General features: G+C 47.7%; 1 protein-coding gene across 2 annotated transcripts in view; it reads left to right on the top strand.

Annotated features, from left to right (window-relative positions):
• Positions 1–20680, top strand: part of PKNOX1 (PBX/knotted 1 homeobox 1) — a 255051-nt gene that overhangs the window by 128447 nt on the left and 105924 nt on the right. For both annotated transcript variants that reach the window (XM_069202965.1, XM_069202964.1), the window contains one exon: positions 6472–6642. In XM_069202965.1, coding sequence (XP_069059066.1) covers positions 6472–6642 — 171 coding nt within the window. The remainder of the gene's footprint in view (positions 1–6471; positions 6643–20680) is intronic.

Below are 20680 nucleotides of genomic sequence, written 5' to 3'. Positions count from 1 at the left end.
CGAGGACTGCCCTGCTTCAAGAAAGACAAGAAACTCCCGAGGACAGCGGCACTGCTCCAAAAGAACTGCAACTTTGTTTCAAGAAGCAGATTTAAAGACCCCTGCAAATCCCCGCAAGAAGCGTGAGACTTGCAACACTGCACCCGGCGACCCCGACTCGACTGGTGGAGAACAAACAACTCAGGGAGGACCCTCCGGCGACTCCGAGACCGTGAGTAACCAAAGTTGTCCCCCCTGAGCCCCCACAGCGACGCCTGCAGAGGGAATCCCGAGGCTCCCCCTGACCGCGACTGCCTGATCCTAAAGTCCCGACGGCTGGAAAAGACCCTGCACCCGCAGCCCCCAGCACCTGAAGGAACGGAACTTCTGTGCAGGAGTGACCCCCAGGAGGCCCTCTCCTTTGCCCAGGTGGTGGCTTCCCCGAGGAGCCCACCCTTGCCTGCCTGCACCGCTGAAGAGACCCCTTGGTCTCCCATTGAAACCTACAGAGAACCCGACGCTTGTTTGCACACTGCACCCGGCCGCCCCCGCGCTGCTGAGGGTGTACTTTTTGTGTGGACTTGTGTCCCCCACGGTGCCCTACAAAACCCCCCTGGTCTGCCCTCCGAAGAAGCGGGTACTTACCTGCTGGCAGACTGGAACCGGGGCACCCCCTTCTCTCCATTGAAGCCTATGTGTTTTGGGCACCTCTTTGACCTTTGCACCTAACCGGCCCTGAGCTGCTGGTGTGATAACTTTGGGGTTGCTCTGAACCCCCAACGGTGGGCTACCTTGGACCCAAAACTGAGACCTGTAAGTGATTTACTTACCTGTTAAAAATAACAATACTTTACCTCCCCCAGGAACTGTGAAAATTGCACTGTGTCCACTTTTAAAACAGCTATTTGTGTTTTATGTAAAAAGTATAAATGCTACTGTAATTATTCAAAGTTTCTAAAGTACTTACCTGCAATACCTTTCAAATGAGATATTACTTGTAAAATTTGAACCTGTGGTTCTTAAAATAAACTAAGAAAAGATATTTTTCTATAACAACACCTATTGGCTGGATTTGTCTCTGAGTGTGTGTTCCTCATTTATTGCCTGTGTGTATGTACAACAAATGCTTAACACTAGTCCTTTGATAAGCCTGCTCGACCACACTACCACAAAATAGAGCATTAGTATTATCTCTTTTTGCCACTATCTTACCTCTAAGGGGAACCCTTGGACTCTGTGCATACAGAGCCAACTTCCTACAGTCATCAATAAATATAATCTAATGTATAGTTCACATATTCACACATAGTAATTTTTCATAATAGAGATTGATGCAACATCTTTTCAATTAGGCATTATTTAAAAAAAACATTAATAATGTGAGGTTTTTTAAAACATTTTTCAGGCTACAAAGTGCAGCTTAAGAACCAGACACAAGGAATCCCTACATTCCAGCTAAAGACCATACAGTTGCAGCTTGGAATGCTTACAAAATATGGTTGGCTCTCCTGGGATCATGGATTCAATGACCCAGGAGACTTACTGTGCTTTTTAGGGTCGAGCCTGCGTCGCATGCGCTCGCGAATGCGTATCGCTAGTGAGACGCTTTAGGTATTAGAAAAGGGCTCGGAGCCCCGTCGACGTCACGTCAGTGTCTTTCATTGGCAAGTTGGCTTGCCTGTTAGAATCCGCTTCTTTTGATTAGTGGAAGGCACGCATACGTCATGCCTTTTCCGGTGGTTAGCCCTCCTCGAGCGCATCGACCAAGTACAGAAAACATGCGAGGCTCGCTGGGTTTGTGGACTACTTTTTCTCTATTTTCCCTGCGCGATCTCGCTGGGCAGAAGTCGAGCGCTTTGCATACTATCGACCTTGTTACACACTTATTTGTACTTTTGCCTGTTACGTTCATAATTGCACTTTTGCCGATAGGTATTATTACTTGTGAACTGTAGCAGCGAGATCGCGCTGTTTTTTTCTTTTAATGCAATAAAAATCCGGTTGGGAGTTTACAACTGTGAACAGCTGTAACTCCGACAAATGCGAGACCCTAGTGCATTGCAAATGCTTGTTTTTAATGGTGCTGGGGGCACTGCTGCGCTCCCTGTAGCTCTCCACAGCATTGAAAACAAAATGCTTGGTGGTGCCTCCACCCTTCTAAGGGCACCACTAGGATAAAAAACACTATTAAAAAGCTGTTGTGGGGCATTAAGGGTAGCTCCTTACACAGATCAGTGAATGATAAATGAGTTGGCCCTGTCTCTAATTTCTCATTCCTTCTGTATATTTGTTTAGTTTTGGGTGTCCTTGCCCCTCCTCGGACACCTAAACTTTGTTTTTATACTATTAGCACAGGGGGAACCCCAAAGCCCCCTCGGCCATGGCAGCTTCCCAGCCAGCACCCACACGGGGGGCTTGGGAGGAGCTGGCTATCTTTTTTAAAGTGATTGCCCCAGTGTCCATCCGGGACACTCAGGGCATTTCCAGGTGTTGAGGACTGTAGGGGAGCCCCAAGGCCCCTGGCACGCCCAGCTAGCACCTTTTGTGGGAGCTGGCAGGGGCTGGCTTTATTCTATTTCTCCTGCCTGGGCGCAAGCAGCTTATTTCTCCACTCCGGTCAGGCAGGAGCAAAAATGTTTTACATGGCAGGAAAGTGCAGGGATGGAATAAAGTTTACATTCCCTGACCACAGCCTCCCAGGCAGGGAAGACAGCAGTGTACCGGAGGATGGGGTCCCCAGGACAGTGCGTTATTTGGGCCCTGCGGGATGAGGTCCCCAGTCCCGTGTAATGATGTATATCCATTCATTACACTTTGCCTTAAGAAAGAACTTGATCAGAGAGGCCAGTTGAATGCATCAGGGAAGGAAAGCCTCCCAGGTACTTAGAGAAACAGGCTTCTATCTGTGCACATTGTAACCCCAACAGGCTGCAGCTTTACATACATGTTCTCTGAACAAAAATGTGTTTTTGTTCTGCAGGTGAGCGCTGCAACACAGTCCTATGCATATCATCTAAACATTGTTTGAACATTATTGAAAACAGAGGCCTCTGTTAGTCTACCATTCCACAGAGAGATATACGTATAGGTTCATAGGCAAAGGCATTCCTTGCAACTGATTTAATGGAAGAAAACTATACATATGAAGGTGTTCTGGGGTGCATGCACACAGCAGGGAGTTATTATATGAAGGTGTTCTGGGGTGCATGCACACAGCAGGGAGTTGTTATATGAAGGTGTTCTGGGGTGCATGCGCACAGCAGGGAGTTATATGAAGGTGTTCTGGGGTGCATGCACACAGCAGGGAGTTATTATATGAAGGTGTTCTGGGGTGCATGCACACAGCAGGGAGTTGTTATATGAAGGTGTTCTGGGGTGCATGCACACAGCAGGGAGTTGTTATATGAAGGTGTTCTGGGGTGCATGCACACAGCAGGGAGTTATTATATGAAGGTGTTCTGGGGTGCATGCACACAGCAGGGAGTTATTATATGAAGGTGTCCTGGAGTGCATGCACACAGCAGGGAGTTATTATATGAAGGTGTTCTGGGGTGCATGCACACAGCAGGGAGTTATTATATGAAGGTGTCCTGGGGTGCATGCACACAGCAGGGAGTTGTTATATGAAGGTGTTCTGGGGTGCATGCACACAGCAGGGAGTTATTATATGAAGGTGTTCTGGGGTGCATGCACACAGCAGGGAGTTATTATATGAAGGTGTCCTGGGGTGCATGCACACAGCAGGGAGTTATATGAAGGTGTTCTGGGGTGCATGCACACAGCAGCGAGTTATTATATGAAGGTGTCCTGGGGTGCATGCACACAGCAGGGAGTTATATGAAGGTGTTCTGGGGTGCATGCACACAGCAGCGAGTTATTATATGAAGGTGTCCTGGGGTGCATGCACACAGCAGCGAGTTATTATATGAAGGTGTTCTGGGGTGCATGCGCACAGCAGGGAGTTATTATATGAAGGTGTTCTGGGGTGCATGCGCACAGCAGGGAGTTGTTATATGAAGGTGTCCTGGGGTGCATGCACACAGCAGCGAGTTATTATATAAAGGTGTTCTGGGGTGCATGCACACAGCAGCGAGTTATTATATGAAGGTGTCCTGGGGTGCATGCGCACAGCAGGGAGTTATTATATGAAGGTGTCCTGGGGTGCATGCACACAGCAGGGAGTTATATGAAGGTGTCCTGGGGTGCATGCACACAGCAGCGAGTTATTATATGAAGGTGTCCTGGGGTGCATGCGCACAGCAGGGAGTTATATGAAGGTGTTCTGGGGTGGATGCGCACAGCAGCGAGTTATTATATGAAGGTGTCCTGGGGTGCATGCACACAGCAGCGAGTTATTATATGAAGGTGTCCTGGGGTGCATGCACACAGCAGCGAGTTATTATATGAAGGTGTCCTGGGGTGCATGCACACAGCAGGGAGTTATTATATGAAGGTGTCCTGGGGTGCATGCACACAGCAGGGAGTTATTATATGAAGGTGTTCTGGGGTGCATGCGCACAGCAGGGAGTTATTATATGAAGGTGTTCTGGGGTGCATGCGCACAGCAGGGAGTTGTTATATGAAGGTGTCCTGGGGTGCATGCACACAGCAGCGAGTTATTATATGAAGGTGTTCTGGGGTGCATGCACACAGCAGCGAGTTATTATATGAAGGTGTCCTGGGGTGCATGCGCACAGCAGGGAGTTATTATATGAAGGTGTCCTGGGGTGCATGCACACAGCAGGGAGTTATATGAAGGTGTCCTGGGGTGCATGCACACAGCAGCGAGTTATTATATGAAGGTGTCCTGGGGTGCATGCGCACAGCAGGGAGTTATATGAAGGTGTTCTGGGGTGGATGCGCACAGCAGCGAGTTATTATATGAAGGTGTCCTGGGGTGCATGCACACAGCAGCGAGTTATTATATGAAGGTGTCCTGGGGTGCATGCACACAGCAGCGAGTTATTATATGAAGGTGTCCTGGGGTGCATGCACACAGCAGGGAGTTATTATATGAAGGTGTCCTGGGGTGCATGCACACAGCAGGGAGTTATTATATGAAGGTGTTCTGGGGTGCATGCGCACAGCAGGGAGTTGTTATATGAAGGTGTCCTGGGGTGCATGCACACAGCAGCGAGTTATTATATGAAGGTGTTCTGGGGTGCATGCGCACAGCAGGGAGTTATTATATGAAGGTGTTCTGGGGTGCATGCGCACAGCAGGGAGTTATTATATGAAGGTGTTCTGGGGTGCATGCGCACAGCAGGGAGTTGTTATATGAAGGTGTCCTGGGGTGCATGCACACAGCAGCGAGTTATTATATGAAGGTGTTCTGGGGTGCATGCGCACAGCAGGGAGTTATTATATGAAGGTGTTCTGGGGTGCATGCGCACAGCAGGGAGTTGTTATATGAAGGTGTTCTGGGGTGCATGCACACAGCAGGGAGTTATTATATGAAGGTGTTCTGGGGTGCATGCGCACAGCAGGGAGTTGTTATATGAAGGTGTCCTGGGGTGCATGCACACAGCAGCAAGTTATTATATGAAGGTGTTCTGGGGTGCATGCGCACAGCAGGGAGTTATTATATGAAGGTGTTCTGGGGTGCATGCGCACAGCAGGGAGTTATTATATGAAGGTGTTCTGGGGTGCATGCGCACAGCAGGGAGTTGTTATATGAAGGTGTCCTGGGGTGCATGCACACAGCAGCGAGTTATTATATGAAGGTGTTCTGGGGTGCATGCGCACAGCAGGGAGTTATTATATGAAGGTGTTCTGGGGTGCATGCGCACAGCAGGGAGTTGTTATATGAAGGTGTTCTGGGGTGCATGCACACAGCAGGGAGTTATTATATGAAGGTGTCCTGGGGTGCATGCACACAGCAGGGAGTTGTTATATGAAGGTGTTCTGGGGTGCATGCACACAGCAGGGAGTTATTATATGAAGGTGTCCTGGGTGCATGCACACAGCAGCGAGTTATTATATGAAGGTGTCCTGGAGTGCATGCACACAGCAGGGAGTTATTATATGAAGGTGTTCTGGGGTGCATGCACACAGCAGGGAGTTATTATATGAAGGTGTCCTGGGGTGCATGCGCACAGCAGGGAGTTATTATATGAAGGTGTCCTGGGGTGCATGCACACAGCAGGGAGTTATTATATGAAGGTGTTCTGGGGTGCATGCACACAGCAGGGAGTTATTATATGAAGGTGTCCTGGGGTGCATGCACACAGCAGGGAGTTATTCTTAAATTTATAACTTCAGTAAAGATTCCTGCGATGCACAATCAGGTCTACAGATATGTAACCTTTTTTGGTCCAGGCTTCCTGCACTTCACGTGGATACTTCTTCATGTGGTTTCAGGGGATAGCTGTGGGGCAGTAGTATTCAGATTGTGATCATAGCTGGAGAGTTTCCACACTTCAGGCATGCAGTTTGTTCATAATATGTGAAAAGGTTTTTTGTTGTCTCTGAAAATACTTTTTCTTTCTCTAGATGGTGAAAGCGATCCAAGTTCTGCGAATTCATTTGCTTGAGCTTGAAAAAGTCAATGAACTGTGCAAGGATTTCTGCAGCCGCTACATTGCCTGCCTGAAAACTAAAATGAACAGTGAGACTCTTCTTAGCAGTGACTCTGGAAGTCCGTATTCTCCTGTGCAGCCCCAGGTATAAGCGCTTGATTCTAATGCTGACACTTGACCGTGTTGTCCGTCCGCATCCACTGCCGTTTTCATTCGTGTACGGTCCTAGGGAGCGCAGTGTTTTAACAGTGGTAGTGCAGGCCCAGGCACACGCTCCGCACTCCCCTGTGCTCTGGATTTCTTTTGCTCAAGAATGTAGATTTGCGCGCTTTCTGCCGTGCTCCTCTTAACAGCACTGATGATACGTAATGCTTACATCACAGGCGCTACCATGCATTACCTTTACAATGTGGCCATTACCACGCAGGTAAGTATCACTCAAGCCCTTTTCTGATATTTCAGAACTCAGGACTTTCCCACTCAGGCAAGTGTTTTTCAATTATGTGAAGTAAGGGAGTTAAGGAGAAGTAATTGGTTTTAAGGGTTCAGGAATGGGTAGGTTATGGGGTAGAAGGGGTTAGTAAGGCATGTTTAGGGTTGAGGGGCCAGGGTTCAGGGAGTTAAGGAATTTTAGGGTTTTAAGGGCTCACAGATTGGTAACGATACGGGGTAGTGAGGAGTTTTAAAGGTGCAGGGATGGGTAGTGATGGGGGGAGTATGGGATTTGTTTTTAAGTGTAGCGGGATTGGGAGCCCGTAGGTATGAATATCAGTCGCTACCACAAACACTGCATGGTAAAGGCTTACTATGTAATATAGCGTGTTGTAAAGGTCATTGTGTTGCATTACATGCGTGGTAAATGTATGCGTAGTAAATGCATGCGTGGTTACAACTGATATTCAGCGCTGACATATCTGCCCCTTTTTCTAGCACCTTTATGTTCCCACCCACAGCTCTTTTAATGTCTGTTGTAAACTCGTAGGCTTCTGGTCCCTTTGCGTCCAAATTTATGCTACTCGCAGAAACGAACATCTGCTATTTGATGATCACTTAGCCCCCGACATTCTCACTTCGGGTCTGCCATCCCTCATGCCGATGTGTGAGCTCTAAGGCTATAAGACGTAACCTTTTCTCAAGACTTGCACACAACTAAGGTGTGACCTGGGCCCCAAAGAAATGAGACAGCTGTATATAGCAGGTTCTGTAAATAAAAATAATCTGCAAATTGACAAATGTTGTCCAGAAAAAAACAAAATCCCTGTAGCTCTAAACATGTGGCTGCTAAGCCTTTCCCTTCTAGAATTCTAAGCCCTTTTTTGACAATTGGGATAGGTCTTCCTTACTTTTCCATGACGTTCGCTTCCCACAAAAGGTATCCAGACCAAATTTGTGCCATTTTTCCCCACCTCTTGGGTATGCTGTAATACCCAGGGTTTGTGGATCATCCATGTGGAACTGAGAAAATAGCCAAAGTGTAGCAGTTTTCTTTTTTAATTGGGAAAAAGTGCTGTGCAGGAATGCGCATTTCCTTTTCTGCAAATGCCACCAACCAAAGGTTTGCTGTCCAGAAAGCTAGAAATTTCTGAAAACTATACAAATTTCTGGATTCAGCAAGGGCCGTTTTTGGCCCAATAACCGATTTTGCTGAAGTAATATACCATTTTGTTTATCAGGCCCTTCTGATTACATGGCATGTGTTTCCTGGTTGCCAAAAAACATTTGCTAGCCAGAGCAAATAGCTGAGCTGCAGCTTGTAGTAATTTTCCATTCTGTGTCGACCATGCAGCAATTCCTATGGTAAAAGCGAATACATGAAAAATGTATATAAAGGAAACCTATGCATTTTCCTACCTCTCAACTTAAGGTCACCCATACTGTCATGTGATTCGGAGGGACTTTCGCGAAATGTGTACTTTCTTGCATATTGGGTAATATTTGAAAACCGAAAGTTAGAGAAATTCAATTGATAATACCAAATGTTCTACTATTAAGTTTTATCCCAATACCAAATGTTCTACTATTTAGTTTTATCCCAATTCTCCCAGTTAAAAATGGTACTTCACTTGTGTGGCTTGGCCTAGTACCCTCTACAAGAAAAGGCCCCAAAATGTGACTGGGAGACACCGAATTTTTGTTTTGAAAATTTTCCTTTTTGGCGATGTGGGTGGCTGTGGAATTTGGGGCTTTGCTTTACTGCCACCCAGTGAAGCCTCCCAAGCCCAGACAGTTCTGAAAACTAGACACCCAGGCAAATTCAGGGTGGTGTGATTTCCGTGGATTCTATTCCCACTATCTTTTTCTGCCACGATTCCCTGCAAAACATTAAACTTAGGCTAAATTCACACATTCTCCTCACTTTCTTGTGAGGGAAAGTTACAGAAGCTGTGGGGATTGCAAAATTCCTACCACCCAGTGTTCCACTTTCTTCACGATTAAAAAAATGGTACCCCACTGGTGTGGCTGAAGATAGCACCTGCTAGTAAAATTGACCAAAGCAGGGGCCATAAGTAGAGTCCATGTGTGCATGCTTTTGGCCAAGGCTGAAATTTGCAGGGTGTTCTGGTTAAGAAAATTTAGCCGGATCCATGCAAACCACACCATCCTGTATTCATCTGGATCTGTAGGTTTCAGAATTGCCCACCAAGAGGAATTTGGGATTTTCCTCCAGTCCATATTTCAAAACTACACCCAGAAAATTCAAAATTTTCTCTTGCCGCTTGCCAGAAGAATGGGCATGCTGTAGACCCCATGGAAGCAGAAAGATTGTTTGGGTTTTAGGGTGGAAGATAGGCACATGCTACGTAAGATCTTCAGGTAGCTACCCCTGCACACGAGACACACTATGACACAGACCCTCATCACCAGCCGACTCAACTATGGAAATGCCCTCTACGTAGAAATCTCTGCGCACCTCATATAGAGATTTCAGACCATACAGAATGCCGCAGCCAGACTCGTCCTCTGGGATCCCCGACGAGCCCACATTACACCCCACCTCAGGCAACTCCACTGGTGCCCTGTACAGAGGAGATGCCAATTCAAGCTGCTGATTCACGCACACAAAGCTCTACACAACCAAGAACCCACGTCTATTAACCTCCACCTGAACTTCCACCAACTGTCGAGAGCACTCCACTCTGTCTCCCTTTCACTCCCCCTATCTACCAAAGCAGAAGTGAAGGACGCTTTTTCTCTCACATCAGAGCAAAAACCTGGAGCAGCTACCCCTCGCAATTCCAGACCATCACCTCACTTCCGGAATTCCGAATTGCTTTCAAGACCTGGCTGTTTGAATAAGTCTCCGGGACCTGCAAGCGCCTGTGTACCCTGTTGGGTGATTAGCCATACTTTATAAATCCTGATTGTTTGATTGATAAATTCTTGGATATGCAGTCCCAATATTTCTTTACTTAAAAATAAATTTCAAAAAACACAAAACTGTTGTCTAGTGGTCTTTCTGACCCACCCCCTACCCCCACACTCCCCGCCTCATACCCCCGAGTGCGCCTTGTGGTGGCAGAAAGGCTGTTTTTTTAACCATTTCCCTGGTGTCTAGTAGGCTTTCTGCCCCCAACGGTGGGCAGAAACACTGCTGTGGTTAGGCAATGGGGGCATTCCCCAATGCCTGGATGAGCTACTCCCACCCTACCACTAATTTGACTATTTCAGCCTGATATCTGGATGTCTATGCTGATCTTTCCGGCCGTTCCTCTCCCACCGGTACGGGGGAAGTTGCTAAATTTTGTGCCTCCCCCACAATTATTCGTTGTCCTCCAGTGGGCTCTGCAGATTGGGGATAAACACCCCATCGCTGTCCCCTCCCCAGGTGGAGTAGAAAGGAGCCATGCATGGGCTGCCCTTTCTTTTTTATTTGGACTATTTTCCCTTGTGGCCAATGGGTTTTGTGCCCTGGGGGTTAAGAGAGACTGTTGGACCTGTTCAGGGGGAAGGGGCAGTGGAGTGGGGCTGCACATCAGTTACTGCCACGTATTAACTTTGTGTTCGATGGCATCTGTCGCTGTAGATACACATGTTCTGCATAGCTCGCCATCTGGTGTTGGGTCGGAGTGTTACAAGTTGTTTTTCTTCAAAGAAGTCTTTCGAGTCATGGGACCGAGTGACTCCTCCTTTTGTCTCCATTGCGCATGGGCGTCGACTCCATCTTCGATTGTTTTCTTTCCGCCATCGGGTTCGGACGTGTTCCTGTCGCTCCGAGTTTCGGAACGGAAAGTTAGCTTCATATCGGAAGATTTTCGTCGGTATTGTTGCGTTCGGGATCGGCGTAGTTAGATTCAACGCCGCATCGAAGATCGAAGCGCCCCGGTGCCCTTCGGGGTAGTTTTCGATCCCCCGTCGGGGCCTGGTCGGCCCGACCGCGTGTAGGACGACGCCGATGGAACAGACCCCGTTCCGTTTCTGTCCCAAATGCCACAACAAATACCTGTATACAGACCAACATTTGGTCTGTAACCTGTGCCTGTCACCTGAGCACAGTGAAGAGACTTGCGAGGCCTGTTGTGCGTTCCGGTCCCGAAAGACACTCCGTGACCGTCGAGCCAGAAGACTTCAGATGGCGTCCACGCCGACAGCGCACCGAGAGTTCGAGGAACGAGAGGAAGAAGAAACCTTTTCGATCCCCGAATCGGACTCCAAGGAATTCGACGATCAAAGAACCGTGAGTAAGACGTCGAAAACAACACATAAGAAAAGTGACAAGGCCCAGGGGACGCAACTGCCACCAGGCCATGGCTCGACCCATAAATTCGGTGACCGACCATCGGCACCGAAAAAGGCCCAAACCGTGCCGAGATCGTCCGACTCCGGTCGAGACACCGGTACGCAGCCTTCTCGGGATCGAGAAAGTGCTGGAGAAAAACATCGACACCGAGATAGCGGTGTAGAAACGGCTCGACGCCGAGACAGCGGCACCGACGAGGATCGACGCCGAGAGGTTTCGACTCCAAAAAAGAAAAAAGTCACCTCAGAGCCGAAAAAAGATACAGACAGGGTTTCGGTGCCGAAACAACCCGCAACCGACCCAGTTTCAGGCTCCTATACAGAGGAGCAATCGCTGTCCTCGCAGATGCGAAAGCATAGGTTTGAGGAAGAGCTGCAATCCACCGAAGTGGACCATACGCAAAAACGTATTTTCATACAGCAAGGAACAGGAAAAATAAGCACCCTTCCCCCTATTAGGAGAAAAAGGAGACTGGAGTTTCAAACAGACCAAGCACCACAAACAAAAATGGTGAAAAAGGTGACTCCGCCACCCTCTCCTCCAGCTGTAATTAACGTCTCACCAGCACAAACTCCATCACATTCCCCGGCTCACACCACCATGAGCCAAGGTGACCAGGATCAAGACGCTTGGGACTTATATGACGCCCCAGTGTCAGACAACAGTCCGGAGGCATATCCTACGAAGCCATCACCACCAGAAGACAGCACAGCATATTCTCAGGTGGTGGCTAGAGCAGCACAATTCCACAACGTAAACCTCCACTCAGAACAAGTCAAGGACGATTTTTTATTCAACACCCTCTCCTCCACCCATAGCTCCTACCAAAGCCTGCCTATGCTCCCTGGTATGCTTCGGCACGCAAAAGAAATCTTTAAGGAGCCGGTCAAAAGTAGGGCAATAACACCAAGGGTGGAAAAGAAATACAAGGCACCTCCTACAGACCCTGTGTTCATCACCACACAGCTGCCACCAGATTCTGTCGTAGTAGGAGCAGCTAGGAAAAGAGCCAACTCCCACACATCTGGGGATGCACCACCCCCAGATAAAGAGAGCCGCAAGTTCGATGCAGCTGGAAAGAGAGTCGCAGTACAGGCTGCAAACCAGTGGCGCATCGCTAACTCTCAAGCACTACTTGCGCGCTATGACAGAGCCCATTGGGATGAGATGCAACACCTCATTGAGCACCTACCCAAGGAACTACAAAAGAGGGCAAAGCAGGTGGTTGAGGAGGGACAGAACATATCAAATAACCAGATACGCTCCTCTATGGACGCAGCGGACACAGCTGCAAGAACAATTAATACATCTGTGACCATCAGAAGGCATGCATGGCTACGAACGTCTGGGTTTAAACCAGAGATACAGCAGGCAGTGCTCAATATGCCATTCAACGAAAAACAATTGTTCGGACCAGAAGTGGACACGGCGATTGAAAAACTAAAAAAAGACACTGACACTGCTAAAGCCATGGGCGCACTCTACTCCCCCAGAGCAGAGGAACCTACAGCACCTTCCGCAAGACACCCTTTAGAGGGGGGTTTCGGGGTCAGGCCACACAAGCCAGCACCTCGCAGGCAACACCGTCCAGCTACCAGGGACAGTACAGGGGAGGCTTTCGGGGCCAATACAGAGGAGGGCAATTCCCTAGGAATAGGGGAAAATTTCAAAGCCCCAAAACCCCTACAACCAAGCAGTGACTCAGATGTCACTCACCCCCCCCCACACAACACCAGTGGGGGGAAGAATAGGTCATTATTACAAAGCATGGCAGGAAATAACTACAGACACTTGGGTCTTCGCAATTATCCAACATGGTTATTGCATAGAATTCCTACAATTCCCTCCAAACATACCACCAAGAGCACAGAAATTATCAAAACATCATTCCGAGCTTCTAGAGATAGAAGTTCAAGCACTATTGCAAAAGAATGCAATCGAATTAGTACCAAGCACACAAATAAACACAGGAGTCTATTCACTGTACTTCTTAATACCAAAAAAGGACAAAACACTGAGACCAATCCTAGACCTCAGAATACTAAACACCTACATCAAATCAGACCACTTTCACATGGTCACGCTACAAGAGGTGTTACCATTGCTAAAACTACAGGACTACATGACAACCTTAGACCTCAAAGACGCGTATTTCCATATACCAATACATCAATCGCACAGGAAATACCTAAGGTTTGTATTCAAAGGAATACATTACCAATTCAAGGTATTGCCCTTTGGTTTAACAACCGCACCAAGAGTCTTTACAAAATGTCTAGCAGTAGTGGCTGCACACATCAGAAGGCAGCAAATACATGTATTCCCGTATCTAGACGACTGGCTAATCAAAACCAATTCACTGACAAAGTGCTCACACCACACAAATCAAATCATACAAACCCTCTACAAACTAGGGTTCACCGTCAACTTTGCAAAATCCAACATTCTGCCGTGCAAAGTACAACAATACCTAGGAGCCATAATAGACACAACAAAAGGAGTAGCCACTCCAAGTCCACAAAGAATTCAAAATTTCAACAAGATCATACAACGCATGTATCCAACACAAACAATACAAGCAAAGATGATATTACAACTCCTAGGCATGATGTCCTCATGCATAGCCATTGTCCCAAACGCAAGACTGCACATGAGGCCCTTACAACAGTGCCTAGCATCACAATGGTCACAAGCACAGGGTCACCTTCTAGATCTGGTGTTAATAGACCGCCAAACTTACCTCTCGCTTCTATGGTGGAACAATATAAATTTAAACAAAGGGCGGCCTTTCCAAGACCCAGTGCCACAATACATAATAACAACAGATGCTTCCATGACAGGGTGGGGAGCACACCTCGATCAACACAGCATACAAGGACAATGGAACGTACATCAAACAAAACTGCATATAAATCACCTAGAACTGCTAGCAGTTTTTCAAGCACTAAAGGCTTTCCAACCAATTATAGTTCACAAATACATTCTTGTCAAAACAGACAACATGACAACAATGTATTATCTAAAGAAACAAGGGGGGACACACTCAACGCAGTTGAGCCTGCTGGCACAAAAGATATGGCGCTGGGCAATTCACAACCAAATTCGCCTAATAGCACAGTTTATCCCAGGGATTCAGAATCAACTTGCAGATAATCTCTCTCGAGATCACCAACAAGTCCACGAATGGGAAATTCACCCCCAAAATCTGAACACTTACTTCAAGCTCTGGGGAACACCTCAAATAGACTTGTTTGCGACAAAAGAGAACGCAAAATGCCAAAACTTCGCATCCAGATACCCACACAGGCAGTCCCAAGGCAATGCCCTATGGATGAACTGGTCAGGGATATTTGCCTACGCTTTTCCTCCTCTCCCTCTCCTTCCTTATCTGGTAAACAAATTGAGTCAAAACAAACTCAAACTCATATTAATAGCACCAACTTGGGCAAGGCAACCCTGGTACACAACACTGCTAGACCTATCAGTAGTACCCCACATCAAATTGCCCAACAGGCCGGATCTGTTAACACAACACAACCAACAGATCAGACATCCAGATCCAGCATCACTGAATCTAGCAATCTGGCTCCTGAAATCCTAGAATTCAAACACTTACAACTTACCCAAGAATGTATGGAAGTCATAAAGCAAGCCAGAAGGCCATCCACTAGGCACTGCTATGCAAGTAAATGGAAGAGGTTTGTTTGCTACTGCCATCATAATCAGATCCAACCATTACACGCAACTCCAAAGGATGTAGTGGGTTACTTGCTTCACTTACAAAAATCTAACCTAGCTTTCTCTTCCATTAAGATACACCTTGCAGCAATATCTACTTACCTGCAGACTACCTATTCAACTTCCCTATATAGGATACCAGTAATTAAAGCATTCATGGAGGGCCTTAAAAGAATTATACCACCAAGAACACCACCTGTTCCTTCATGGAACCTAAATGTTGTCTTAACTAGACTCATGGGTCCACCTTTTGAACCCATGCACTCTTGCGAAATACAGTTCCTAACCTGGAAGGTTGCATTTCTCATCGCCATTACATCTCTAAGAAGAGTAAGCGAAATTCAGGTGTTTACAATACAAGAACCTTGTAAAGAAATGGCTCCCTGTTGCAGTTACCCCCCACTTTTTGCCTGATACTGATGCTGACTTGACTGAGAAGTGTGCTGGGACCCTGCTAACCAGGCCCCAGCACCAGTGTTCTTTCACCTAAAATGTACCATTGTTTCCACAATTGGCACAACCCTGGCACCTAGGTAAGTCCCTTGTAACTGGTACCCCTGGTACCAAGGGCCCTGATGCCAGGGAAGGTCTCTAAGGGCTGCAGCATGTCTTATGCCACCATAGGGACCCCTCACTCAGCACAGACACACTGCTTGCCAGCTTGTGTGTGCTGATGGGGAGAAAATGACTAAGTCGACATGACACTCCCCTCAGGGTGCCATGCCAACCTCCCACTGCCTGTGGCATAGGTAAGTCACCCCTCTAGTAGGCCTTACAGCCCTAAGGCAGGGTGCACTATACCACAGGTGAGGGCATATGTGCATGAGCACTATGCCCCTACAGTGTCTAAGCAAAACCTTAGACATTGTAAGTGCAGGGTAGCCATAAGAGTATATGGGCTGGGAGTCTGTCAAAAACGAACTCCACAGCTCCATAATGGCTACACTGAATACTGGGAAGTTTAGTATCAAACTTCTCAGAATAATAAACCCACACTGATGCCAGTGTTGGATTTATTAAAAAATGCACACAGAGGGCATCTTAGAGATACCCCCGGTATTTTACCCAATTGTTCAGTGCAGGACTGACTGGTCTGTGCCAGCCTGCTGCTGAGAGACGAGTGTCTGACCTCATGCGGTGAGCGCCTTTGTGCTCTTTGAGGACAGAAACAAAGCCTGCTCTGGGTGGAGGTGCTTCACACCTCCCCCCTGCAGGAACTGTAACACCTAGCAGTGAGCTTCAAAGGCTCAAGCTTCGTGTTACAATGCCCCAGGGCACTCCAGCTAGTGGAGATGCCCGCCTCCTGGACCCAGCCCCCACTTTTGGCGGCAAGTCCAGGAGAGATAATGAGAAAAACAAGGAGGAGTCACTGGCCAGTCAGGACAGCCCCTAAGGTGTCCTGAGCTGAGGTGACTGACTTTTAGAAATCCTCCATCTTGTAGAAGGAGGATTCCCCCAATAGGGATAGGAATGTGACCCCCTCCCCTTGGGAGGAGGCACAAAGAGGGTGTACCCACCCTCAGGGCTAGTAGCCATTGGCTACTAACCCCCCAGACCTAAACACGCCCTTAAATTTAGTATTTAAGGGCTACCCTGAACCCTAGAAAATTAGATTCCTGCAAACTACAAGAAGAAGGACTGCCTAGCTGAAAACCCCAGCAGAGGAAGACCAGAAGACGACAACTGCCTTGGCTCCAGAAACTCACCGGCCTGTCTCCTGCCTTCCAAAGAACTCTGCTCCAGCGACGCCTTCCAAGGGACCAGCGACCTCTGACTCCTCTGAGGACTGCCCTGCTTCGAAAAAGACAAGAAACTCCCGAGGACAGCGGACCTGCTCCAAAAAGACTGCAACTTTGTTTCAAGGAGCAGCTTTAAAGACCCTGCAATCTCCCCGCAAGAAGCGTGAGACTTGCAACACTGCACCCGGCGACCCCGACTCGGCTGGTGGAGAACCAACACCTCAGGGAGGACCCCCGGACTACTCTAAGACTGTGAGTACCAAAACCTGTCCCCCCTGAGCCCCCACAGCGCCGCCTGCAGAGGGAATCCCGAGGCTTCCCCTGACCGCGACTCTCTGAAACCTAAGTCCCGACGCCTGGAAAAGACCCTGCACCCGCAGCCCCCAGGACCTGAAGGACCGGACTTTCACCGGAGAAGTGACCCCCAGGAGTCCCTCTCCCTTGCCCAAGTGGAGGTTTCCCCGAGGAAGCCCCCCCTTGCCTGCCTGCAGCGCTGAAGAGATCCCTTGATCTCTCATTGACTAACATTGCAAACCCGACGCTTGTTTCTACACTGCACCCGGCCGCCCCCGCGCCGCTGAGGGTGAAATTTCCGTGTGGGCTTGTGTCCCCCCCGGTGTCCTACAAAACCCCCCTGGTCTGCCCTCCGAAGACGTGGGTACTTACCTGCAAGCAGACCGGAACCGGGGCACCCCCTTCTCTCCATTCTAGCCTATGCGTTTTGGGCACTACTTTGAACTCTGCACCTGACCGGCCCTGAGCTGCTGGTGTGGTGACTTTGGGGTTGCTCTGAACCCCCAACGGTGGGCTACCTTGGACCAAGAACTGAACCCTGTAAGTGTCTTACTTACCTGGTAAAACTAACAAAAACTTACCTCCCCCAGGAACTGTGAAAATTGCACTAAGTGTCCACTTTTAAAATAGCTATTTGTGAATAACTTGAAAAGTATACATGCAATTGAAATGATTCAAAGTTCCTAATGTACTTACCTGCAATACCTTTCAAACAAGATATTACATGTTAAATTTGAACCTGTGGTTCTTAAAATAAACTAAGAAAATATATTTTTCTATAACAATACCTATTGGCTGGATTTGTCTCTGAGTGTGTGTACCTCATTTATTGTCTATGTGTATGTACAACAAATGCTTAACACTACTCCTTGGATAAGCCTACTGCTCGACCACACTACCACAAAATAGAGCATTAGTATTATCTCTTTTTACCACTATTTTACCTCTAAGGGGAACCCTTGGACTCTGTGCATGCTATTCCTTACTTTGAAATAGCACATACAGAGCCAACTTCCTACATTGGTGGATCAGCGGTGGGGTACAAGACTTTGCATTTGCTGGACTACTCAGCCAATACCTGATCACACGACAAATTCCAAAATTGTCATTAGAAATTGATTTTTGCAATTTGAAAAGTTTTCTAAATTCTTTAAAGTCCTGCTAGGGCCTTGTGTTAGTCCCTGTTAGCATTTCTTTTAGAGTTTAAAAGTTTGTTAAAAGTTTGAATTAGATTCTAGAACTAGTTTTAGTTTCTTAAAAAGTATTCCAACTTTTAGAAGCATAATGTCTAGTACAGATGTGAATGTGGTGGAACTCGACACCACACCTTACCTCCATCTTAAGATGAGGGAGCTAAGGTCACTCTGTAAAATAAAGAAAATAACAATGGGCCCCAGACCTTCCAAACTACAGCTCCAGGAGCTGTTGGCAGAGTTTGCAAAGGCCAACCCCTCTGAGGATGGCAACACAGAGGATGAAGATAGTGACTTGGAGGAAAATTCCCCCCTACCAGTCCTATTTAGGGAGAGCAGGGCCTCTCAAGCCCTGACTCCACAAATAATAGTCAGAGATGCTGGTTCCCTCACAGGAGGGACCAACAACTCTGAAATCACTGAGGATAACTCCAGTGAAGAGGACATCCAGTTAGCCAGGATGGCCAAAAGATTGGCTTTGGAAAGACAGATCCTAGCCATAGAAAGGGAAAGAAAAGAGATGGGCCTAGGACCCATCAATGGTGGCAGCAACATAAATAGGGTCAGAGATTCTCCTGACATGTTGAAAATCCCCAAAGGGATTGTAACAAAATATGAAGATGGTGATGACATCACCAAATGGTTCACAGCTTTTGAGAGGGCTTGTGTAACCAGAAAAGTGAACAAATCTCACTGGGGTGCTCTCCTTTGGGAAATGTTCACAGGAAAGTGTAGGGATAGACTCCTCACACTCTCTGGAAAAGATGCAGAATCTTATGACCTCATGAAGGGTACCCTGATTGAGGGCTTTGGATTCTCCACTGAGGAGTATAGGATTAGATTCAGGGGGGCTCAAAAATCCTCGAGCCAGACCTGGGTTGATTATGTTGACTACTCAGTGAAAACACTGGATGGTTGGGTAACTGGAAATGAAGTGTATGACTATGTTGGGCTTTATAATTTGTTTATGAAAGAACACATTTTAAGTAACTGCTTCAATGAAAAGTTGCATCAGTATCTGGTAGACCTAGGTCCAATTTCTCCCCAAGAATTGGGAAAGAAGGCAGACCACTGGGTCAAGACTAGGGTAACCAAAACTTCCACTGGGGGTGACCAAAAGAAAGGGGTTACAAAGCCTCCCCAGGAGAAAGTGGGTGACACTAGAAACAAAGAAAAAGAGTCCCCTGTAGGCCCCCAAAAACCAGACCAGGTGGGTGGGCCCAGAGACACAACCCAAAACAAAGGTGGGTACCAGGGTAAGAGCTGGGATGCCACTAAGGCATGGTGCCATAACTGTAAACAGACAGGGCACCACACCAAGGACACTTCTTGTCCCAAAAACAAACCCCCTAGCAAAATCCCAGGGGTAACCAGTGTAGCCATTGGAGATGACTCCTCAGATGAGGAGGTCTTCATAGCCTTCAACTGGAAAAAGGGCCCAACAGGTGAGTTGGAGATTCCAGAGGGAAGTAGACACTTCCACCACCTACAGGTGAATGGAATCCCAGCCACTGCCCTGAGAGACACTTGTGCCAGTCACACTATTGTGCATGACAGGCTGGTGTTCTCAAACCAGTACATCCCAGGTGAGATGGCCAGAGTAAGAGTTAGCCCAGACAGGGTCACTAATAGGCCTGTGGCTTTTGTGCCCATAGAAGTGGGTGGAACTTTTAGCTGGAGAAGGGTGGTAGTCAGTACAGACCTCCCCCTTGATTGTCTCCTTGGAAATGACTACCCAGAGGTTAGTCAGAGCCTAAGAGAAGAACTGGTCCAGGGCCAGTCCTCTCCCAAGGATTCTGGAGTGCCTACCTCTGCAGTAAATGCAAGTAGGCCCCAGAAGAAAAAGAAAAGGAAACAGAGTAGGAAAGGTGGACAACCTTTAGCCAAGGTTCCAGCAAGCCAAGGAGATTCTGCTCCAGTAGGGGAGAACTCCAAAAGTGGCTCTGATAAAGTCCAACCTGACCCACAAGAAGTCCTGGCTAGTCAGGCAACTGTTAAGCCTGAGTGGGTGGCTCCTCAGCTAACAGAAGAAAGAGTGGAAGAAGGGTGTTTACTACAAGATGTGGTAACCCCCCACTCTAATACAGCAGACAGGCACCCTGAACCCAAAGAAGCCTGTAACTTAGCCCCTTCCCTTGTAGGTGAAGAGCTAAAGGTGTGGTTCTGGGCACTGACAGCTGTCAGTGGCCTCTGCTGGGTGTTAGCCTTTATGGCTGCACTATCCTTGGCATGGGGGTCTGACCCCATGCCAAATAGCAAGTTAGGCCCCCTGACCCTGTTGGTCATGGTGGGGTTACTCCAGCTCTGGGTAACCTCTTTGGGTAAGCTAGGGGTGACCCTGGCTAAGATAAGATTAGCAGAGGTGGATACCTCTAACCCCAAAATAGAGAGAATGGGTGAAGACATAAAAAGCACAGACAAGAGGCAGTTCAGACTAGGTCCTATCACTGTGGAAGTGGGTCAGTTCCCCAGAAGGAATGA

The sequence above is a fragment of the Pleurodeles waltl genome, chromosome 8, assembly GCF_031143425.1.
Source record: "Pleurodeles waltl isolate 20211129_DDA chromosome 8, aPleWal1.hap1.20221129, whole genome shotgun sequence".
Classification (NCBI taxonomy): domain Eukaryota; kingdom Metazoa; phylum Chordata; class Amphibia; order Caudata; family Salamandridae; genus Pleurodeles; species Pleurodeles waltl.
This window is presented reverse-complemented; position numbering and strand designations above follow the sequence as displayed.